Consider the following 19,142-nt stretch of genomic DNA (forward strand, 5'->3'; position numbering starts at 1 on the left):
TCAAAGAATTGCCAACAAATACAGAATATTTTTTATACTTGTGACACTTTTTAATTCAATTACATTAGTGTTTGCTGAGTGCTCCAAAGCAATCTCAACTCACGTTTCTTCACAAGTTGAAAAATGTCTGAAATGAAAATCTTGATTTTAAAAAAAATGTGTAGACATTTTTTCTTGTATAAATAATTGTACATTATATACATTATTTCTTGTATAATTTTATAATGTAATTTAAAAGATCACTTTAAGTTTTGGGCTGGTATTTGCTATTTTCAACATAGGAAGTTTCTTTTTTTATAGAAAGGTTTTTCAGATAGTGTGGTGTTAGAGATATTTGTCAGTTAACTTAATGCTGGCTGCTGTAACAGGTAAACCGAAAGCTGTCAGGAATTTGATCTAATAGAATGTTATGTTTCCCTGGTATAAGAGCACAATGCAGGCATTCCTGATCACATGGATGTTCTGGTTTGCTCTCCTCCAAAGAGTGATTCGGAGACATGGGTACCCACTGTTTTGAAGATTTTTCCAGTATCAACAGGTGACTCCAAATTTGCCTGTAGTACTTGAGTCTACTCCACTCGGTGGTAAAGGTAAAAAGTCTGGTGGATCACATGGGATGTTTTCAAGGGCCAGGGCTATACAGGGCAAGAGCTCTTCTGCTCATATTACATGGCCTGGATTTATCCTCGTGGGAAACTAATTGCAAAGAAGTTGGGAAACTATTGGATGATTAATCGTCAAGGAAACAAGTTCAGTGCATAAGTCCACTTTTCATCTTTACACTATTTGTCCTAATGAAGTTCTGAGTGTGGGTGGAGGGGAACAAGTAATGTTCTTGCTTGCACACACTTCATTAAGAAACAATCTGGGTGGGAGGGAAGCACAAGAGGGAGGGGATATGGGGATATATGTATACATATAGCTGATTCACCTTGTTGTACAGCATAAACTAACACAACATTGTAAAGCAATTATACTCCAATAAAGATGTATAAAAAAAACAAGCTGACCCTCAGAGAAAGAGAAATATATGATATCTCTTGTATGGGGATTCTAAACAAGAATGATACAAATGAACTTACTTATAAAACAGAAACAGACTCACAGACTTAGAGATGAACTTATGGTTACCTGGGGGGAAGAGGGAGGGGGAGGGATAGTTGGGGAGTTTGGGATTGACATGTACACATTGCCATATTTGGGATGGAGGCCAACAGGAACCTACTGTGTAGCAGGGAACTCTGCTCAATATTATGTGGCAACCTAGATGGGAGGAGAGTTTGAGAAAGAATGGATGCATGAATGTGTGTGGCTGAATCACTTTGCTGTACACCTGAGACTAGCACAGCACTGTTAATCAAATACACTCCAGTATGAAATAAAAAGTTTTTTAAAATAAATAAAAAAATAAAAAATCTCATCCCCTAGTTCTGCCTTAAAAGAAAGAAAACAGTCAAGTTTTGATGTTTATTCTCAGACTTAGTGATATTATGATTTCATGTATTTTTATTGTTCATTGGCTGGAATAAAGAGAAGGAAAAAAAAACCTGCAATCAGACTCAAATTCTTATTCCACAAGTTCAGCTTGGAGAAGATGACATGGATGTCACTCAGAGTTCACAGCAACATAGACTATTTGAAAGAAGCATTCAAGTTGATGCCCAAAGGCATAGCCTACAAGGAAAATATCCACAAGTGTAGACACATTACAAGTTGTTTCCTTATTTCCTGAGGGAGACGAGAAAAGTATGATCAGGCAGCTCCTTGCAAGTACTTGAGGATAACTGAAGAAAAAGTGGAGAGCGAGCCTTCCATTTGTGTCCAAGCCTGTGATTCTCATCCTGATCTTCTAAATATTGGAAATACAAACTTGAAGAAAACATTCCTGCAGACGATCTTCAAAAAATATCTCACACAATATTCCATTATCACTTCCCTTGTAGAACCATGAAGAATTTACAAATTCTCTGTAGATTATTGTCCTCTCACATCATATCTATCTATGTTGGTATTATTTCTTCTCCTATTATTATTATCATCATGAGTATGGATCAAGCTCCTGAAATGACAGGGACTGGACTAGCTGTCTAGGAAACGGGGTTGGGTAAGATGGTATCTCTCCCTTTAGGTATTTTAAAGACTTCTGGGAGGTATTCCGAGGATACAATAGATCAGGTCATGTATTAATACTTGGGCTTCTTCAACAAAATAGCATAGACTGGGTAGTTTGTAAAGAGCAGAAATGTACTGCTCACAGTTCTAGAGTTTGGAAATCCAAGATCTGGGTGTCCGCGTGGTCCAGTTCTGGTGAGAGCCTGCTTCAGGTCTCACACTGCAGAGTTCTCCTTGTTTCATCACAGGGCAGGAGAGGGAGGCATTTATCTCAGACCTCTTCTATAAGGGTACTAATTCCATTTGTGACGCCTCCATCCCCACACCCTAATAAAGTCCCAAAGGGTCCGCCACCTGATACAATCACTTTGGGGGTTAGGACTTCAAACTAATAATTTCGGGGGGACTGAAATATTCAAACCAGAAAGGTCATTTAAACCTACATGCTTGGCATCTAGAAGAGAGAATATATTCATGCTGAGTAAATAAAGAAGAATGAGCCATTTATCAGGCCAAAAGAGCAGACCGAGGACTCAGAATACAAACTCTTGACTTCCACCTGCAGTAATGCTTTAATTATTATGTGTCAAAATTTGGAAATCAAACTGAAATGGACCCCGTCGTCCCTTGAAAGGGAATGAAGACACAGGATGAAAATATCATTCATCAGTCTTTGTGAGGAGTCTCCAAAGAATCTCAGTATATAGGTAGTCATTGCCACATCCGTAAAGATCCACCAAAGAGTAACCTGGTTAATTGTCTGGTTGCTGTGACCTGTGTGAATCAGGGAGAGTTTGAGTTCAGATACATGGCTCTGTATGTGACACCAAGCTGGTTATTTTCTGTCATGACCTAGTAGAGGACAAATTAGCGACGAGGCCATCCTCCTGAGTTTAATAGAGTGCCGGGCAAAGGCTGAAAATTGTGCTGCTCTTACAACTTGAATCCCCAGAGCCATATGCACCTTGAAGGAAAGAGAATCCTAGTGGTTTTAGCAACAAACTCAGTAAGCATGACTGATACCAGTAGGAGTAGAGTGGGAATACTAGCCACTGTCTATTATAATTCCAGCAAATATGACCGTGATAAAGGAAAATAGCTTGGTCATTCGTAACTGCCTTCCAGTGGGAGGAGAACATCTGAGAAACTGCTTTAGTTAAAAGTACCTGTTGCGTGATTACACTGGGCCTGGTGCCGAGGATACCACAGAGAATACGACAGAGTCCAATTGCTACAGAGCTGATTTGCCAAAGATGGTCACATACCTATTATTTATTGAAAGATCGGAATTGGAGAGGGCTGAGGCCACAGAACATCCACTGCAAAATAAAAGAATTCATGATCAGAGTTGAAAGTTAATTCTTTCCATAATACCAATCAATATTTATCCAGTTCTCAATTAATTACAAAGACGGTTTCCTTTTGTTTGAATAGACTTGGATTGGAACCTTTGACAGTCTTTGGGAAATTTGAAATTTAATGCAAAAATACAGAGTAACCTTCAAATTGGTGATGATTGCTAAATCATGCATTCTCACTGGGGATGATACTGCTTCCATGGGTGCAAACATAGTTTTTAGGAGTATGAACAAATCTTGCTATTACAATGGTTTGTGGCACTCCAAAACTCAACCTGATACTACAAAACCTTATTCCTTTGTATTCATTTTTGTCTTTGAGATTTTTTTGTGTGTATCATACATAAAAGAAGTATTGACATTGACTTCAGGGAAGGTAAACACACTGTATACAAATCAGTATTACGACCTAAGGTGACTTGATGGTTCATTGGAGGACTTTCTCGCCATCATTTTCTTGATCTCAAAGTCATATTGTGAGAGGTGGCCTTTACATACTTACGAGCAGCCATTGGCTGTCTTGTGGATGTTGCTTATGTTTGAGGGTCAGCGTGATTTGGGATTGGGAAATTAAATACAAGTCGTAAATTGTATTTGTAAGTAAAATACAAAAAATATGATATTTTATTGTTTAATTCTACTAAAGTTGTTCAACACATCCATAATTATGGCAAGTGATAAACAGAAAAAAATGTTGACAATATCTAGATGAATATCTAGCAGCCAGTGAAATTAAAAATTATGTTCTGATATGAAGCAAAATTAAAAGTTAAGTACCTAAAAATAAATATTAAAGAAATAATTTAGTTTTGCTATGATTTTGAGCAGCTTTGAATGATTTTTAAGTATGTCTGTATACTGGTATTATAAAGTATCTAAATTTTATTTGAATATATAATTTGATACATTCCTACTTATATAAGTAAATATATTACATTAAAATCACTTTGAAAACTTAGTTATAATGTTAAATTAAAATTCAATAGCTTTTAATTTAAATTATAGCTTAAAATTTTGCATATTCTTAACCCTGCACTGAATAGAAAGAGTAAGATTTTCACTTTCTTTTTCTATGTATAAAGTAAAGATACACATGGAGTACAAAAATAGATACACAGTATATCTGTGGTATCAAAATTTCATGTTGGGGGCAATTAGGAAAAAACTATCTAAAAAGGCTCTGTGGGCAGAGGAAAGAGAGGCAATAATGAAAAAAAGGTTGAGAAATGTTGTCCTAACTCATCTGGAGAGTGCAAAATGAAAAGCAAAAACAGAAATAGAAAGTAAGACTGAGCATTCAGAAAATGGAAACGAATGGGTTCCCATTTAAGACCCAGGCCTGAAGGAAGGTCTTCAGAGAACCTAGAGAGCAGGGTTCACTGAGTCCCCACCTCTGCCAGGCCGGCAGCATCTGCAGGGTCCCCGATGGCCCCAACTTTGTCCTTACTCCTGGCCCTGGTGCTGCTCAGCTGCAACTCCAACTGCTCTCTGGGCTGCGACCTGCCTCAGACCCACAGCATGGCGAACACGAGGGCCCTGATGCTCCTGCAACAAATGAGGAGAATCTCCCCCTTCTCCTGCCTGAAGGACAGAAATGACTTTAGATTCCCCCAGGAGGCGTTTGGTGGCAACCAGTTCCAGAAGGCTCAAGCCATCGCTGTCATCCATGAGATGATCCAGCAGACCTTCCAGCTCTTCAGCACAGAGGGCTCGGCTGCCGCTTGGGATGAGACCCTCCTGGACAAGTTCTGCACTGCACTTTATCAGCAGCTCACTGACCTGCAAGCCTGTCTGATGCAGGAGGTGGGGCTGGAAGGGACTCCCCTGCTGAAGGAGGACTCCATCCTGGCTGTGAGGAAATACTTCCACAGAATCACTGTCTATCTGCAAGAGAAGAAGTACAGCCCTTGTGCCTGGGAGATTGTCAGAGCAGAAGTCATGAGATCCTTCTCTTCATCAACAAACTTGCAAGAAAGACTCAGGAGGAAGGAATGACACACACCTGGTTCAACACGGAAATGATTCTCACTGCCTAACAAGACCACACTTCCACCTGTGCTGCCATGTCAAAGACTCTCATTTCTGCTCTCCTCATGCCCTGAATTGAATTAATTTGTCAAGTGTTTTCAGGAATATTAAGCAACATGATGTTCTACTCTACAGGTACTAGTCCCTCACAGATGCCCATGCTGATATATTTATTTATGTACTTAAATATTTATCTATTTTACTATTTATTTATTTGACTATTTATAAGATTTATTTTTATTTTTATAATATTTTGTGTACCTTAAATTGTGTAATATAATAAAATATGTTCTTTATAATTAGTTTATTTTGTCTTATTTATTAAATTTTTATTATAGCAAACTTCTTGTATTTGTTTATTCTTTAAAAAGAAACACCAAGCCTGATTGTGCAACTTGATTAAAGAAATGGATGTCACAATTCATTTACCCATCACATTATATTCAAATTAAAAGTAACAACTGACTTTCTGTAAGCCAGGTTGGATGTTGCCCTCAGGATATAAAGGTGAACACAACAAATACAGCTCCTGCCCTCTTGTTTCTTTGATTTTTGAAGGGAAAGAAATCTAAAAATAATAATCATACTTAATGCATTAATGAGAAGAAGGAAAAACAAATGAATTCTCTCACCAGAAGCAAGAGTGGAGAATGTCAGGAAATAAAAATAAAAGAAGTAGATATCCTCTCTAGTTGACTGGAAGACATTTAAGTGCAAATGTCATTTGTAAGTTGGATATGTGAGTTTATAATTTAAAAGGAATGCTGTAGCTGGAGGTACCTTATCTGGCAAATGAAAGCCGGAAATGGAGGTAGTTGTGTGGGGAGATAGTGAAGAGTGAGAAAAAGACTTAAAATTGATTCTGAGGATCTTTCACCTTTAAAGTGAGGGGAGAGAAGAGCCACAAAGGAAACAGAGGTGGAATGGCCATACATTACAAGGACAATAACAGAGAACAGTGATAAGAGTGTATTTAAGAATATAAGGTGCTTAGAAGAAATCAGTGGATTCATGGAAGATGTGGATTCAAACTACATACCACATCAGGAATATAGATGGCATTGGCAACCTTAATGAGATTTGGCTTGGTGGAGTGAATAAGCGGAAACCACATGGAGTAGGTAGAAGCGTAAATCAGAGAAGTTAGTGACTCTGAGGTAGAGAAGGAAATAGTATAGGATCTGGTAAGTAACGTCGGTTAGTTTTTCTGTGCATAGTTTTCCTTTTTACGTAGTATATCTTTTTTCTAAATGATTTTATGTAATCGATGTACTGGCAAATCATATTAATGTGTTTAATATTGTATTTATTTTAAATCATGACTTAATTACTTACAATGATAATTTATCTAAGTTAATACTACTTTGTATATCAGTAAGCTGCTCATCATTTTAAAAATTCATTAGGCAGGAATAGATAACTAATTCAATCCCTTATCAAAAAATCTAATTACTACTGATAATGTAATGTTTCCTGGAATTATTGGCTTTATTAGTTACATTACTTAACTTTCATCATTGTGACACTGGTTACTACAGCAACTTTACACACATTTCATTTTATATTAGAGCTAGATATGAAAAGAATTCTTTTATATTACTACTTGGTAATTTTTCCTAATTTTATGAATATCACTATCTTCTGTGGATTCCAAAATAACAAAGATTATACTGAACATAAAGACTGACAGACTTCCTTCAAAAAAGGAAAGTGGGAAACTGGATCAGGCAACCTTTTTCTCAATACTTAAGGTAAAGGAAAAAAAATAGTCAAAACCGTCTGAAAATATAACATGAACCATGGAAGTCCATAGAGCAAGAGAGTGTTGTGTATAATTCAGGAGTAAAAACAGATTTAACAATGATAACAGAAATCCAGAATACAAAGCTCAAAAAATCACCCGTAACTCACAGTAAAAAATTTTTCATTGAAATTCCATTCTGCTTGTACACGTGTTATGTCGTGAAACTCACTTAATCTAAGCCTCAGTTTTTCCATAAATAAAATGGGTTCAAAATATTTATAGATTTTTTATGAATATTAAATGAACTCATGCTTTTTAAAGCATTTAGCATCATATATTAGAGTAAGGAATTAAAATATACTAGGTTTTTTCCTGTTTTCCTTCAGACAGTTGTATATGAGAATATTATATGTCTCTTTCTACAAAATTCTCAGGAACTGTGACCTACTTTTCAGTAACTGACCTCCAAAGGAGGTAGCCTAAAAAAACAGAATTCTGTCATGAATTTTAGAGAAGGTTGAAAAATTGTCATTTCGTCCCTCATTTCAAAGAAGTGTCTTGTTTACATTCAGAGATGAAATGGTGGCTTGTATTGATATCTGAGAGACAGGAATAAATATTTAGATAAATGGCAGAAGAACATGCTATCTATTTAATGGTTCTGGCACCTGGCACATTCCCTCCCTCTCAGCATTCCAGGATACATTCCCATATCACAATATTTCCTTCCCCTCCAAGGTAGAAATTCCCACACCATCCTTCTTATTCACTTAAACTCTTCACCATGCACACAACTCCCTTCTGCTATTTTTTCAGCTTAATCGTTTCCTAAAAAGCAGAACAACACAAGTAGAAAGCAAAAGTTAAATAAAACCTCTAGGTTTTGTAGAAACATCTGCAAGAGAGGCTTTCCTTAATTTCAGCTGAGTATGATGTAATAGTAGCTGTAGCTAAAAGGAAACAAAGCAGGTTCCAGCTTATGGGTGGGAAGATGAAACTCCTCTCAGGGAAGACAACCCTCAGGTGGCTAAGTGCAACAAGAGCAGCGACCAAGACTGGAGGACAGGCCTCTGATCTATGTGGAAATCCTACCACTTCCTGGGGATGTCCCTTCATGCTACAAAAAGGCTTCTTCTTGGCACTAATTAATTCTAATGCTGTCATAAACTTGTTTCTTTACTCTCTGTTACAAAGAAAAAGAGTCTCCAGAGTCTCTGGCTTCAGGCAGGGCATGGACTCTTTGGGATCAGGCAAAGGGACAAAGATGTGTTCCCTGCCTACAGCCCACTATGCAGACCAGAGCCTCCCTTTGAATTACTCCTTCCACGTACAACAAAACAGGCAGAGCTGCCAACCTGGACATGGAATTCAGTGATAACCAGGAAAACCTCAGGTTTATAATGCATTAAACAACTGTCAAAAATAAAATTTTAGTTTCAAGATTTATTCCAAATATGAGACTTCAACTATTATTAAATAGAAAACTATTCTCATTGCCACTTTGAATAACAATCTTGACATCTATTGTACTCAGTAGTAAAAATTCTGCCTAGGTAGCAAAAGAGAGAAACTAAGAAGCGTGAATGAATAGTATCTGAGAGCTTAGTGACATTTTTTAAAATTCAAATGTATCAATTTTGGTATAAGTTGAGAGGAATTTCTGTAATCAATATGTTCATTGAGGTATTTCACTGGGGAGTATGTGTAAATTGCTAAGGTAGCAGGGAGGGCCTGCAACTGTGTGTGTGTCTCCAATCTCTTCCTGAGGTTACTCACTCAACATTTGGATTTGCTGTTCTCCAACTTGGCGCTGGCCAGGGCCGTAGTAAAATTTCAACAGACTTTTGTCCTTTGCTATCTTGTTCTCCCCTCTGGAGGAGGGGCAGATGGAAACATTCAGCAGATGGAGAAGGCTTGGAAACATTTGGCTTCCCAGCCTGTATTGGTCAGGGTTTTCCAGAAACAGAACCAGCGGGAACCAGAGAAAGAGAGAGATTGATATTTTAAGGAATTTGCTTAGGTGATTGTAGAGGCTTGGCGAGTCCAAAATCTGCAGGGTAGGCTGCAAGCTGGAAACCCAGGGAAGAGTTACTGTTCAAGTCCAAAGGCAGTATCTGGCAGAATCCCTTCTTATTCCTGGGAGGGTCAGTCTTTTTCTATTAAGGCCTTCAACTGATTGGATGAGGCCCACCTGTAATATGGAAGGTAATATGCTTTACTTAAAGTCTACTGACTTAAATGTCAAATTCCTATAATCTCATGTAAAACCTACCTTCACAGAAACATCTAGAATAGTGTTTGACCAAGTATCTGGGTACCATGGTCTAGCCAAGCTGACATATAAAATGAGCTATTCCATTGTTCCTCCCTAATTCATGTCTTAACACTTTTCAAATATTATTCCTCTTCCATTCTTTGATGGCTGCTTATGTATTTTGTACATTTTACTTAACTTTCCTTATTTTGTTGGTTTCTGGGTGAGGAAATTCTGAGATCAGGCTTCATTCAGGCATCTTTCCAGGCAAGTCTCTGTAGCCATGTCCTGTTTCATCTGAAGTTAAAATTTTGTATATATTAAAAAATAACCAACTTTTTTTAATAGGTTAGCTATTTCTCATGAGCTTACAAGGTTACCGTGGGCCTCCTCTCTCCTTTTTAAATCTAATCTTACTGTCAATTCTCCATTCCACCAAGATTTTACTATCACATATGGTATGAGATGAGATTTTATTTTGATTTCTTCCTAGATTGCTAACTAATCATCCTAGAACCATTTATTGAAATGTTTTTCCATCATGTTAACATCAGATATATCTTTTATCTTAAATCTAATTAATCTGATAATTCAATTTCAGAATTGAAATTTAATAATCTGTTTACCTAATTTCTCCCTTTATCACAGTTTTTAGTATTACTACTATAATCTCATTTCATTTTCTAGAAAAGATAGGTATGCTAAGAATTCTTCTATTCTTTAACATTATTTGCATTCTTCCTGATTAAATTTATATTTCGTCCTCAATGTGGAGCATCAGTTTTATGAAAATCACAGGCTCCTGGGGATGCACAGATAACCAAATTGCAATGAGTATAATAGCCTGGGACAATTCCTTCATAACATGGAAGACTGAGACTGGATCAAGGAAGTTCTCTTCCACAATATCTAAGGTAAAGAATAGGTGGAAACCAGCAAAAAAGAAATAAAATAGTATGCACCAATAAAAAGAAAACAAGGGAGCAAGACGTTTATTTAATTTTGGGATCAAAGCATATTTTAAAACTGAATAGAATTCTAAAACATGAAACTTTTTCAATTGCCTATAATATGCAATATAGGGTTCTGTATTGACTCTTGACTCTGCCAGCAATTATGTGTGATCCTAGAAAATTCACCTAACTTCTCTGAGCCTCAGTTTTCTCAAAGGTACAATAAGGTGAAAATATTCTAAGAATTATTGTACTAAACTAACACATTTTAAAACACTTAGTAGGCTATTTTCCACAGAGTTAGGGCTTAAATATGGTAACTATTTTCTTATTTTTTCATATAGATATCTATCAGAATAGTGAAGTCTCCCACCTCTTTCTCAACACCTGCAAAAACATGACAGTCTGAGAAATGGAATTCTGTGAAGTGTTCTGGAGAAGACTGAAATATAGCCACTCTTCACATCAAAGGTAACTGATGTGTATTTTCAGTTCCAAAATGGCAGCCTGCATAAACATCTGGAAGAGAAGTTAGTTTTCTAAACTGAAGTGAAATATGTATAGTATTAATTTGCAGATTTTGATATCTGGCTCCTTTTGCCCTTCCCTCCTTGCTTTTCTGAATCACATTCTTTTATTTTCATACATACCACAGTTACTTACAGGCATAGCTCAGAGTAGTGTAGGTTCAGTTCCAGACCACCACAATAAATCTAGACCTCAATTAGCAAAACTAGAATTTAGCATCCACTGAAACATATATTTTTCTCTCTAAAATTACCCTCATCTCCACTAAACACAGCTAAATCAAGACTAATTTGTCTGCAAAACAAGTCTGGTCAATTGATCATACAGGCTCCTCCAAACTGGCTGAGGCAGAACTCCTCAGAAGGAGTCTCAGACTGAATTCCCAACAGGCTTCTCAAGGCCAGGAAAGTCAAGCCCAAGGCCTGCCATCAGGCTCTGCCTCAGTGGATTTCTCAGTCCCCCAAATATTGAGATTCTTGCACATGCCAGCAAGACATGCCAGTCCTTCCCATTCACCTGATTAGGCTGCTCAGAACTGGAGTTCCCAATTTCTGGAGGGACCAGGCAAAGAGAAAAGAAAAACGTTTTAATTCTACCCACAGGTGTAGTTTACCAAAATTGCTGTAAATCATAACCAACTTGAGGGGAAGGGCTTCCCTCTATCTGGAAAACACAGATAAATACCAGTAACTTTCCAGACAAAACCCATAAAAATTATAACCATATTCACCAGTTCACTCAGTAACCAATCTTTCTGTTTTCCTTTTATAAAGCCATCAGGTTTTCAATTAGGATACCTTAATTTCTTACCCTGTTCAACGGTATAATCTGACATTTATCAGAGACCTGTTATTGTCAAAAGGTCCTTCCTATGAATCTTGAAGATGAAGCACTTTTGCAAACGTATCAGAGTACAACAAACACTGTCTATAAATGACAGAAGACTTAAAAAGCCATGGTTAAGCACCTGATTACAATGTAATCCATAAAGAAACTTGGTTACAATAACTAGAATTATAACCGATTATAATCTTAACCCTTAAAAACCTTCATCTCTGGCAAAAACCAAGAAGCAAGTAATTGTACATTTCCTGATTGGAAACTTACACTTTAGTCTTTCTCTCCTAAGAAGGCAAGGGTAGATAATCTTAGGCCTGCCCAGCAATTAATGTTTCAATATTTTATCCTATTTGAAATGACCCAGAGAGTCAATGAATTCTCTTCATTTAACTTCGTTTAGTTTCAAGTTACCAAAATCTGGAGAGACTATTTTATATAGACATTCCCCAAACATAGTTTGTTTCTACAGAGTTTACCTAAAAGCTCTTCTTTCTCCTTTACTCTTAGAGATCACATAAGATTAAGTTCCAGAGAGCCCAGGTAGATCATTTACATCTCAAAGGCATAAGAGAAATACGAATTCCTTCTAGAAAGCTGGCTTAACCAATTACAAAAGGCTCACTTTGATACAACAGCGGAGCCATTAGAGACCATTGTTCTCCATATCTCTTGGCAGCCCCCATTAACCAAGGACAGCCACCACAAACTAGTAGACAGCCACCACAAACTAGTAGACAGCCACCACACGATTACCCCTGCAACTTTCCGGCCCTGCATGCTAGTGGACAGCCTCTGCAACTTTCCATTACCCTTCCTGTATTTTCCAACATCTCTGTGCTCATGGCAGTTTCCTCGGGCTCCTGGCTGCTCCGCCAATTGTTGGGCTGCACCTCACAGGCCTGCAAGTCCTGTGCTTGCCCAGCTTCAAGATTGAAGAGCCCAGAGTCAGCAACAGAGACATCAATGGTTTAATGGACGGGGGAACTTACAGGTCTGAAGCAAGGTCCTGGAGTGACACCCCACCGTGTGCGGTGCGCAGTGGGCCAGACTTGGTAGCAGTCTTCGATCCTGGGGGGGGAAGGTGTTGCAGGAAGGGGGACCCCTTCCAGGGCCTGAGAGTGGGCTCTTGTCTAACACTTGTAAGTGAATTGTCCAAGGAGACACATGTGCTGACAAAGCAAGAGACTTTATTGGGGAGGGGTGCTCGGAAGGAGAGCAGCATGGTAAGGGAACCCAGGAGAACTGCCACGTAGCTCACAGTCTCAGGTTTTATGGTAATGGGGTTAGTTTCCGGGTTGTCTCTGAGCAATCATTCTGACTCAGGGTCCTTCCTGGTGGCGTGCCCATCATTCAGCCAAGATGGATTCCAGTAAGAAGGATTCTGGGAGGTCGGTAGGACATACGGACTGGCGTTTCCTCTCTCTTTTTGACCTTTCCGGAAATCTTCTGGTTGGTGGTAGCTTGTTAGTTCCACGTTCCTTACCAGGACCTGCTGTTGTAAGATAACTCATGCAAGTGGCTACTATCTTGCCTGGCCAGGGTGGGCAGTTTTGGTCAGTGGTTCCCCTAACAAAGGGGAGATTGCCAGTTCTAGGGGAATTGACATCAGGTGGGCTCATTAGTTACCAGGGAAACCAGTAGAGGGGCACGCCCCTCACCGCCCCTTTGATAAGATAACTAACTAGCTGGGGCCTGGTGCAAGTACATAAGAAGGTCAGTCATGTGCATAGGGTGTAGGTGAAGAAGCAGGCACTGGTGGGGCAGGGGATGTACAGAGAGCAAGAGAGCAGCCATCTTGAGTGGCCTGACCACACATACATACATACGTTAATTTTAAAAATACTTTATTGCTATAAACTACTAATGGTCATCTGGGCCTTCAGCAAGTCAGAATTTTTTTGCCGGTAAGGTTTGAACAATCCTGAAAATTAAGGTGATGTGACACAGAGACATGGAGTATGCAAAAGCTGTTAGAAAATGGCACCAATAGACTTGCTTGACGTAGGGTTGTCATAAACCGTCAATTAGTAAAAAGTGCAATTATCTGTGAAGTGCGATAAAGCAAAGTATGCCTGTACTTCCTCTCCAATGTAGAAATTCACAGTATGCTCCCCTCATTCACTCCTCCTTCACCTGCACCAGCCATTTATACAGCTGTTTCCTGTTCCTTTGTGGTTCTGGCCACCAATTTCCCCTTAAGAGTACAAAGCCACAAATTAAAAGCAAAAGTTGAGTGAAAGTTCTGGACTTTTCAGAAACTCCTATATAAGAGTTTATTGTTTTTCTTCTGATGAATATTTTTGGGAGTGAGGGCATGTCCTTGTTACAATATTGTAACAGTAGCTGTAGCAAAAATGAACTGGAAAGCAGGATCCATTTTACTCTGGAGGCTGTTAAAACACTTATGGAGGAAGAGTGCCACTTACTGGCCAAGATGGACTAGGACATTGACCAAGTCTGCAGAGCAGGATTCTTTCTGTTCTAGGCAGAAGTCTGTCTTCTTCCACTAGCATTTTCTTCGGAGCTAAAAGAGGATCTTTCCTGGAAAGAACTGACACCAATAACTTGGCTAAGCCTGCTTCCTTAGCTTTGCATCTTAGAGAGGGAAAATACTCCCAGCTTCAGGCAGGACATGTCTTTGGGCTAAGACAGCTGTGTGGAGAGAAGGGTCAGAATGTGTTCCTTGCCTCCAGGCTGCTCAGCTGGCCAAGCCTCCTGAATCATTATTCGCTTTACATACTGTAGGACTCTTGGAGGCTTAGAGCCTGCCATTCTGGGTGTGGAAATGCAAGGGGACTCAGAGGAAATAGCTCCTGTTTGAAGGTGCATTAACTCTTTCTTAAGAGTATGGTGTCAGTTTTTCAAATCCATTCCCAGTATGAGATCATGTTGCTTGACTTTACAGTTGGGAGAAAATTCTCAATATCCCTTTGAATAATGACTGCACTTGCATCCCCTCCACATTGACTCAGTAGTAAGAGTGAACACAGACATACATAAAGGAATTTCAGAGAATACAATTGTTGCCAACTGACAGCCTGGGGTATGTCTATTTGGGTAGAATTGAGAACTATTAAGGTAATCCAATATTGTAATTGGCAAAGTTAACCAGGAAGTGTGCATGTGTGCATGCATGTGTGTGTGTGTGTGTGTGTGTGTGTGAATTGCTCAGGTAGCAGGGAAGGGCTTCAATTTAGCCTAGATCTCTCAAATCTCTGCTTTAGGTTACAGACTTCATAACCAATTGACCGAGGAGAGAGCTCTCTAATTTACATGTTAAATAATGTTTGTCCTTTGTCTTTCTATCTTCCTTCACCACTTTGGGAGCCCATTTCAGGGCAGGACAACATGGACATTTTTTGGACTCACTTGGCTCTGTCTTTGTGGCTGCTTAACATCTTTCAAATACGATGATTCCTTCTATTCTTTGGTTGATGCTTTTTTTAGGTTTAACTTACACTTTGTCATTTTGTCAGCAGAAACGTCACTTCTCTTTTTTCACTTTCATGACATTCAGAATTACCTTTGTTTTATTTTTGTCCACAAACAGCTCTCAAGTTTTGCTTTCTAGGAAAGTTGAAATGAGAAACAAAAAATCTCAAGTCTTGAAAATCATAGAAAATAAGGTGAAACCCCTTTGCCATTCTTTTACTTCCCATTTTATTAACCTCAGGATGAAATGGAAAGTAACTATGGCCAGTAAATCACTATGTAAAAAATAAGTTCCTAAATTTTTTTGGTTGTTATTTAAATTTAAAACAAAACATTGTGAATAAGTAAAAGAAACCAGGCTGTTTCTCTCTGACATAATCTGGGCCTCACTTCTCTGCGTTCTGAGCACGAGGCAGAGATGGACAAACAAATAAGCCCAGTAGAAATACGTAGACTGAATGAACAACTGAAGGTCACTAGTTTCTGTGACATAAACTTCTAATGAGAGACAGCATCATCACTGAATTCCCTATAGCCAACTCAGAAATTCTGAGTGTAGCAAAGTTCAACAGTTTAAAAGAGTTGAACAACAAAAGCTGTACTGGCAAAATAAAAATTGTTTACTAAAGGTGAAACAAGTGCAATTGAATAATTCCTCCACCTACTTAGACAAAACAAACTTTTGCTTTTAGCCTCTGCGGGCTGGTCATACTTTTGATACCTGGGGACACAGGTAAGGGGAGGAGGAGGTCCCCACTGAGAACGAGGGTCCTTAACACGACCACTCCAGGAACAAGGGTGCGGGTCCTGGAAGATGAATTATTTTGCAAACAAAGAAACAAGCCCCTCCACAGCAGAATTCTGAACTCCTCGGGATGTGGTGAGCCTGCCCTCAGGGAGTGAGCCCCAGAGAGTTTGGGTTGAGGATACTCTGTCATTCCAGGAAAGTGCTATTAGACGTGATAACTATCTTGTGAGTGAGGCGGTGCTGGAAAATACAATTAATTATCTTGGAATTAAAATCTGCATACCTACATTCACCAGAAAAGAACCAGGATTCCTGCTGAGGGTATTGGCCCAGCCTGTGGAGCACTATAGGTCTCCTGTAAGAAAATGGTGGAAAGAAAGGGCGATGTCTAGTATATTAGTCCTGACCTTGTGGTCCCAGTGAAGAATACCCTCCGGAACTTGAATGAATGCATTCTAGGAAGAAAACAAACACCTGAGAAGGTCATTCACTAGTAATCATAAGCCTCTGCTCTGAATAAAACAGAAAACAAAACCAGTCTTTGGTTCTAAACAGCTTATTTACCATGCATGGTCTGGTAATTACTTAACAAAATACAGAAACCTATAGGGGTGAGGGACCCCAACTTCCTATGTATAAAGTAAGGATGGTAAAAATGTAGTCGAGTCAAGGACAAATTTTGTTCCTAACACAGAGAAGAGCAACATTTATACATACTGAAATGTGTACAGGGACTTCCCTGGTGACACAGTGGTTAAGAACCCGCCTGCCAATGCAGGGGACACGGGTTCGAGCCCTGGTCTGGGAAGATCCCACATGCTGTGGAGCAACTAAGCCCACGAGCCACAACTACTCGGCCAGCATGCCACAACTACTGAAGCCCACATGCCAAGAGCCCGTGCTCTGCAACAAGAGAAGATACTGCAGTGAGAAGCCCATGTACTACAATGAAAAGTAGCCCCCTCTCGCTGCAACTAGAGAAAGCCCACGCACGGCAACGAAGACCCAACGCAGCCAAAAATAAATAAATTGTACAAAGAAAAAAATAATAAAATAAAATGTGTACATAAGTATGTACATGAATCTTTACATACCTACATATACTTCAGCCTTTAATTAGTTTCTCATTTAATTGATATCCTTTTGGATTGACACATCCAAAGTTTATTGGGAAACTTAAACTTCTATTGTAAATTAAGAGTTTAGATTGATTACATCGTCTTAGGTCAAAAGAAAATATCTAAATGAAAACACAAATTGGAAGTGAAAGTAGAGAGAAATTTTCAGAAAATGGAAACTGTCTTCCCTATTTAAAAGCCATACTTACAAAGAATGTCATCAGAGAACCTACCCCCAAGGCTCCCCCAGACACCCGTCTCAGCCAGGCCAGCAGCAGCCTCATTTGCCCCATGGCCTTCGTGCTCCCTCTACTGACCGCCCTGGTGGTGTTCAGCTATGGCCCTGGTGGATCTCTGGGCTGTGACCTGTCTCAGAACCACATGCGGATTAGCAAGAAGAACTTCATGCTTCTGGGCCAGATGCGGAGAATCTCCCCTCGCTTCTGTCTGAAGGACAGAAAAGACTTTGGTTTCCCCCAGGACATGGTGGCTGGCAGCCAGCTCCTGAAGGCCCAGGCCACCTCTGTCCTCCACGAGATGCTCCAGCAGACCTTCTGCCTCTTCCACACAGAGCGCTCCTCTGCCACCTGGGACACCTCCCTCCTGGACAAACTCCGCACTGGACTCCATCAGCAGCTGGAGGACCTGGACGCCTGCTTGGTGCAGGCGATGGGAGATGAAGAAACTGCCCTGGGAGTGACGGGCCCTACACTGGCCGTGAAGAGGTACTTCCAGGGAATCCACCTCTACCTGAAAGAGAAGAAATACAGTGACTGTGCCTGGGAAATCGTCAGAGTGGAAATCATGAGATCCCTGTCTTCATCAACCAACTTGCAAGAAAGGTTAAGAATTATGAATGCAGACCTGGGATCACCTTGAAATGATTCTCATTGACTAAGATGCCACATCACCCTTGCACATTCATCTTTGGTCATTTCAAAAGACTTATTTCTGCTTTAGCCACAAAATTTATTGCATTAATTCAGCCATTACTTGTCAGTAGTAATAAGCAAGTAATAAGCAAGTATATATAAAAGTATTCAGCTACAGGGTCATCAGTCTCTAAGTGATGACTGCCCTGATGTCATTTATTTATTTATTGTTTATTTATCTATTCCTTCTTGCATCTCTCATATTTATAATATTTAAAAATTATTTATAAAATTACATTTCATCTGTACATTGTAATAAAAATTTTAAAACATGTTTTTCATTTCATGTTATTAAGTTTGCACTTTGTTTTATTTATTAAATTCTTAACAAAGAAAATTTGAGTTTGTTTACTCTAAATTCAAACACTCATTTGGTAAATGATATTGAAGAATGGATGGTAACATTTACTCTTCATTCCATTCAGATTATACATATAAATTGAGTACCTAAATGACAGAGTGTAATTGCTATCAAGAAATACAAGCGAATAAAGCACATGCAGTTTTTACTGTGTTGAAACTCTCAGTCTTACAGGGAAGAGGACATAAAACAGTATTATTGTTCATTTTATTTCAAGTATATTAAACACTGCAAAGAGAAGTAAAGGAAAATAATTTTCTCACACTGGAAGTTTTAGGTACAAATGATGCTGGAAAGGAAAAATAATATTATATAGTATCTCCTTTCTAAGCTGCCTGGAAGACATATAAGTGCAGAGTCTTATTGACAGCTGGAAATATGGGTCTTGAGTCAAAAAAAAAATGCCAAGGGGGAGGTATTAATTTGAAGTTATTGTGTATCTGGTAATAAGGGTATGGGGATGGATGTGGTCACTTATAAATAGAATGGACAACGAGAAGAGGACCTAAACCTAATCCTGCAGACCCTCAGCATTTAAGGTTGAACAGAGGAGAGTCTACAACAGGCACTAAGGCAGAGTGGCAGTGCAGTTAGAAGGACACAAGGATGAACCGGGGAGAGAAAACTGAAGGGAAGAAGTGTGTTTAAAAGAAGGAGGGGTGCTTGTAGGGCAGGTGAGGACTGAACTATCCCAGCAGACCTGTAAACAAAGGCTACTGTGACCTTAGCAGGAT

The 19,142-nt window shown here is 39.1% G+C and overlaps 3 protein-coding genes and 1 long non-coding RNA gene across 6 annotated transcripts in view; 2 read left to right on the forward strand and 2 right to left on the reverse strand.

Annotated features, from left to right (window-relative positions):
- Positions 1–1,453: 1,453 nt before the first annotated feature.
- On the reverse strand, positions 1,454–16,838 carry LOC116755248. Of its 3 annotated transcripts, XR_004350294.1 has the most exons (4): positions 10,823–16,838; positions 9,019–9,793; positions 5,250–5,354; positions 1,454–3,431 (listed from the first exon to the last, which is right to left on the reverse strand). It is a non-coding gene; the product is annotated as an uncharacterized LOC116755248 (long non-coding RNA). The 3 variants fall into 3 exon arrangements; XR_004350293.1 differs by having other exon boundaries at positions 9,019–16,838; XR_004350295.1 differs by lacking the exon at positions 5,250–5,354 and having other exon boundaries at positions 9,019–16,838.
- On the forward strand, positions 4,356–18,593 carry LOC116755247 (interferon alpha-1-like). Its single transcript, XM_032634400.1, has 2 exons — positions 4,356–6,328; positions 18,583–18,593. Exon 1 carries the CDS (start codon positions 4,896–4,898, stop codon positions 5,463–5,465), a length of 570 nt encoding a protein of 189 aa, XP_032490291.1. The 5' UTR covers positions 4,356–4,895; the 3' UTR covers positions 5,466–6,328; positions 18,583–18,593.
- LOC116755246 (interferon omega-1-like) lies at positions 16,967–18,219 on the forward strand. Its single transcript, XM_032634399.1, has one exon. The coding sequence runs from the start codon at positions 17,242–17,244 to the stop codon at positions 17,992–17,994; it is 753 nt and encodes a 250-aa protein (XP_032490290.1). The 5' UTR covers positions 16,967–17,241; the 3' UTR covers positions 17,995–18,219.
- Positions 17,728–19,142, reverse strand: part of IFNE (interferon epsilon) — a 60,163-nt gene continuing 58,748 nt past the window's right edge. Inside the window, exon 7 of the mRNA XM_032633886.1 lies at positions 17,728–17,865. The gene's annotated coding sequence lies outside the window, so the exon portion shown is untranslated. The remainder of the gene's footprint in view (positions 17,866–19,142) is intronic.

The sequence above is a fragment of the Phocoena sinus genome, chromosome 6 (genome assembly GCF_008692025.1).
Source record: "Phocoena sinus isolate mPhoSin1 chromosome 6, mPhoSin1.pri, whole genome shotgun sequence".
NCBI classification, from domain to species: domain Eukaryota; kingdom Metazoa; phylum Chordata; class Mammalia; order Artiodactyla; family Phocoenidae; genus Phocoena; species Phocoena sinus.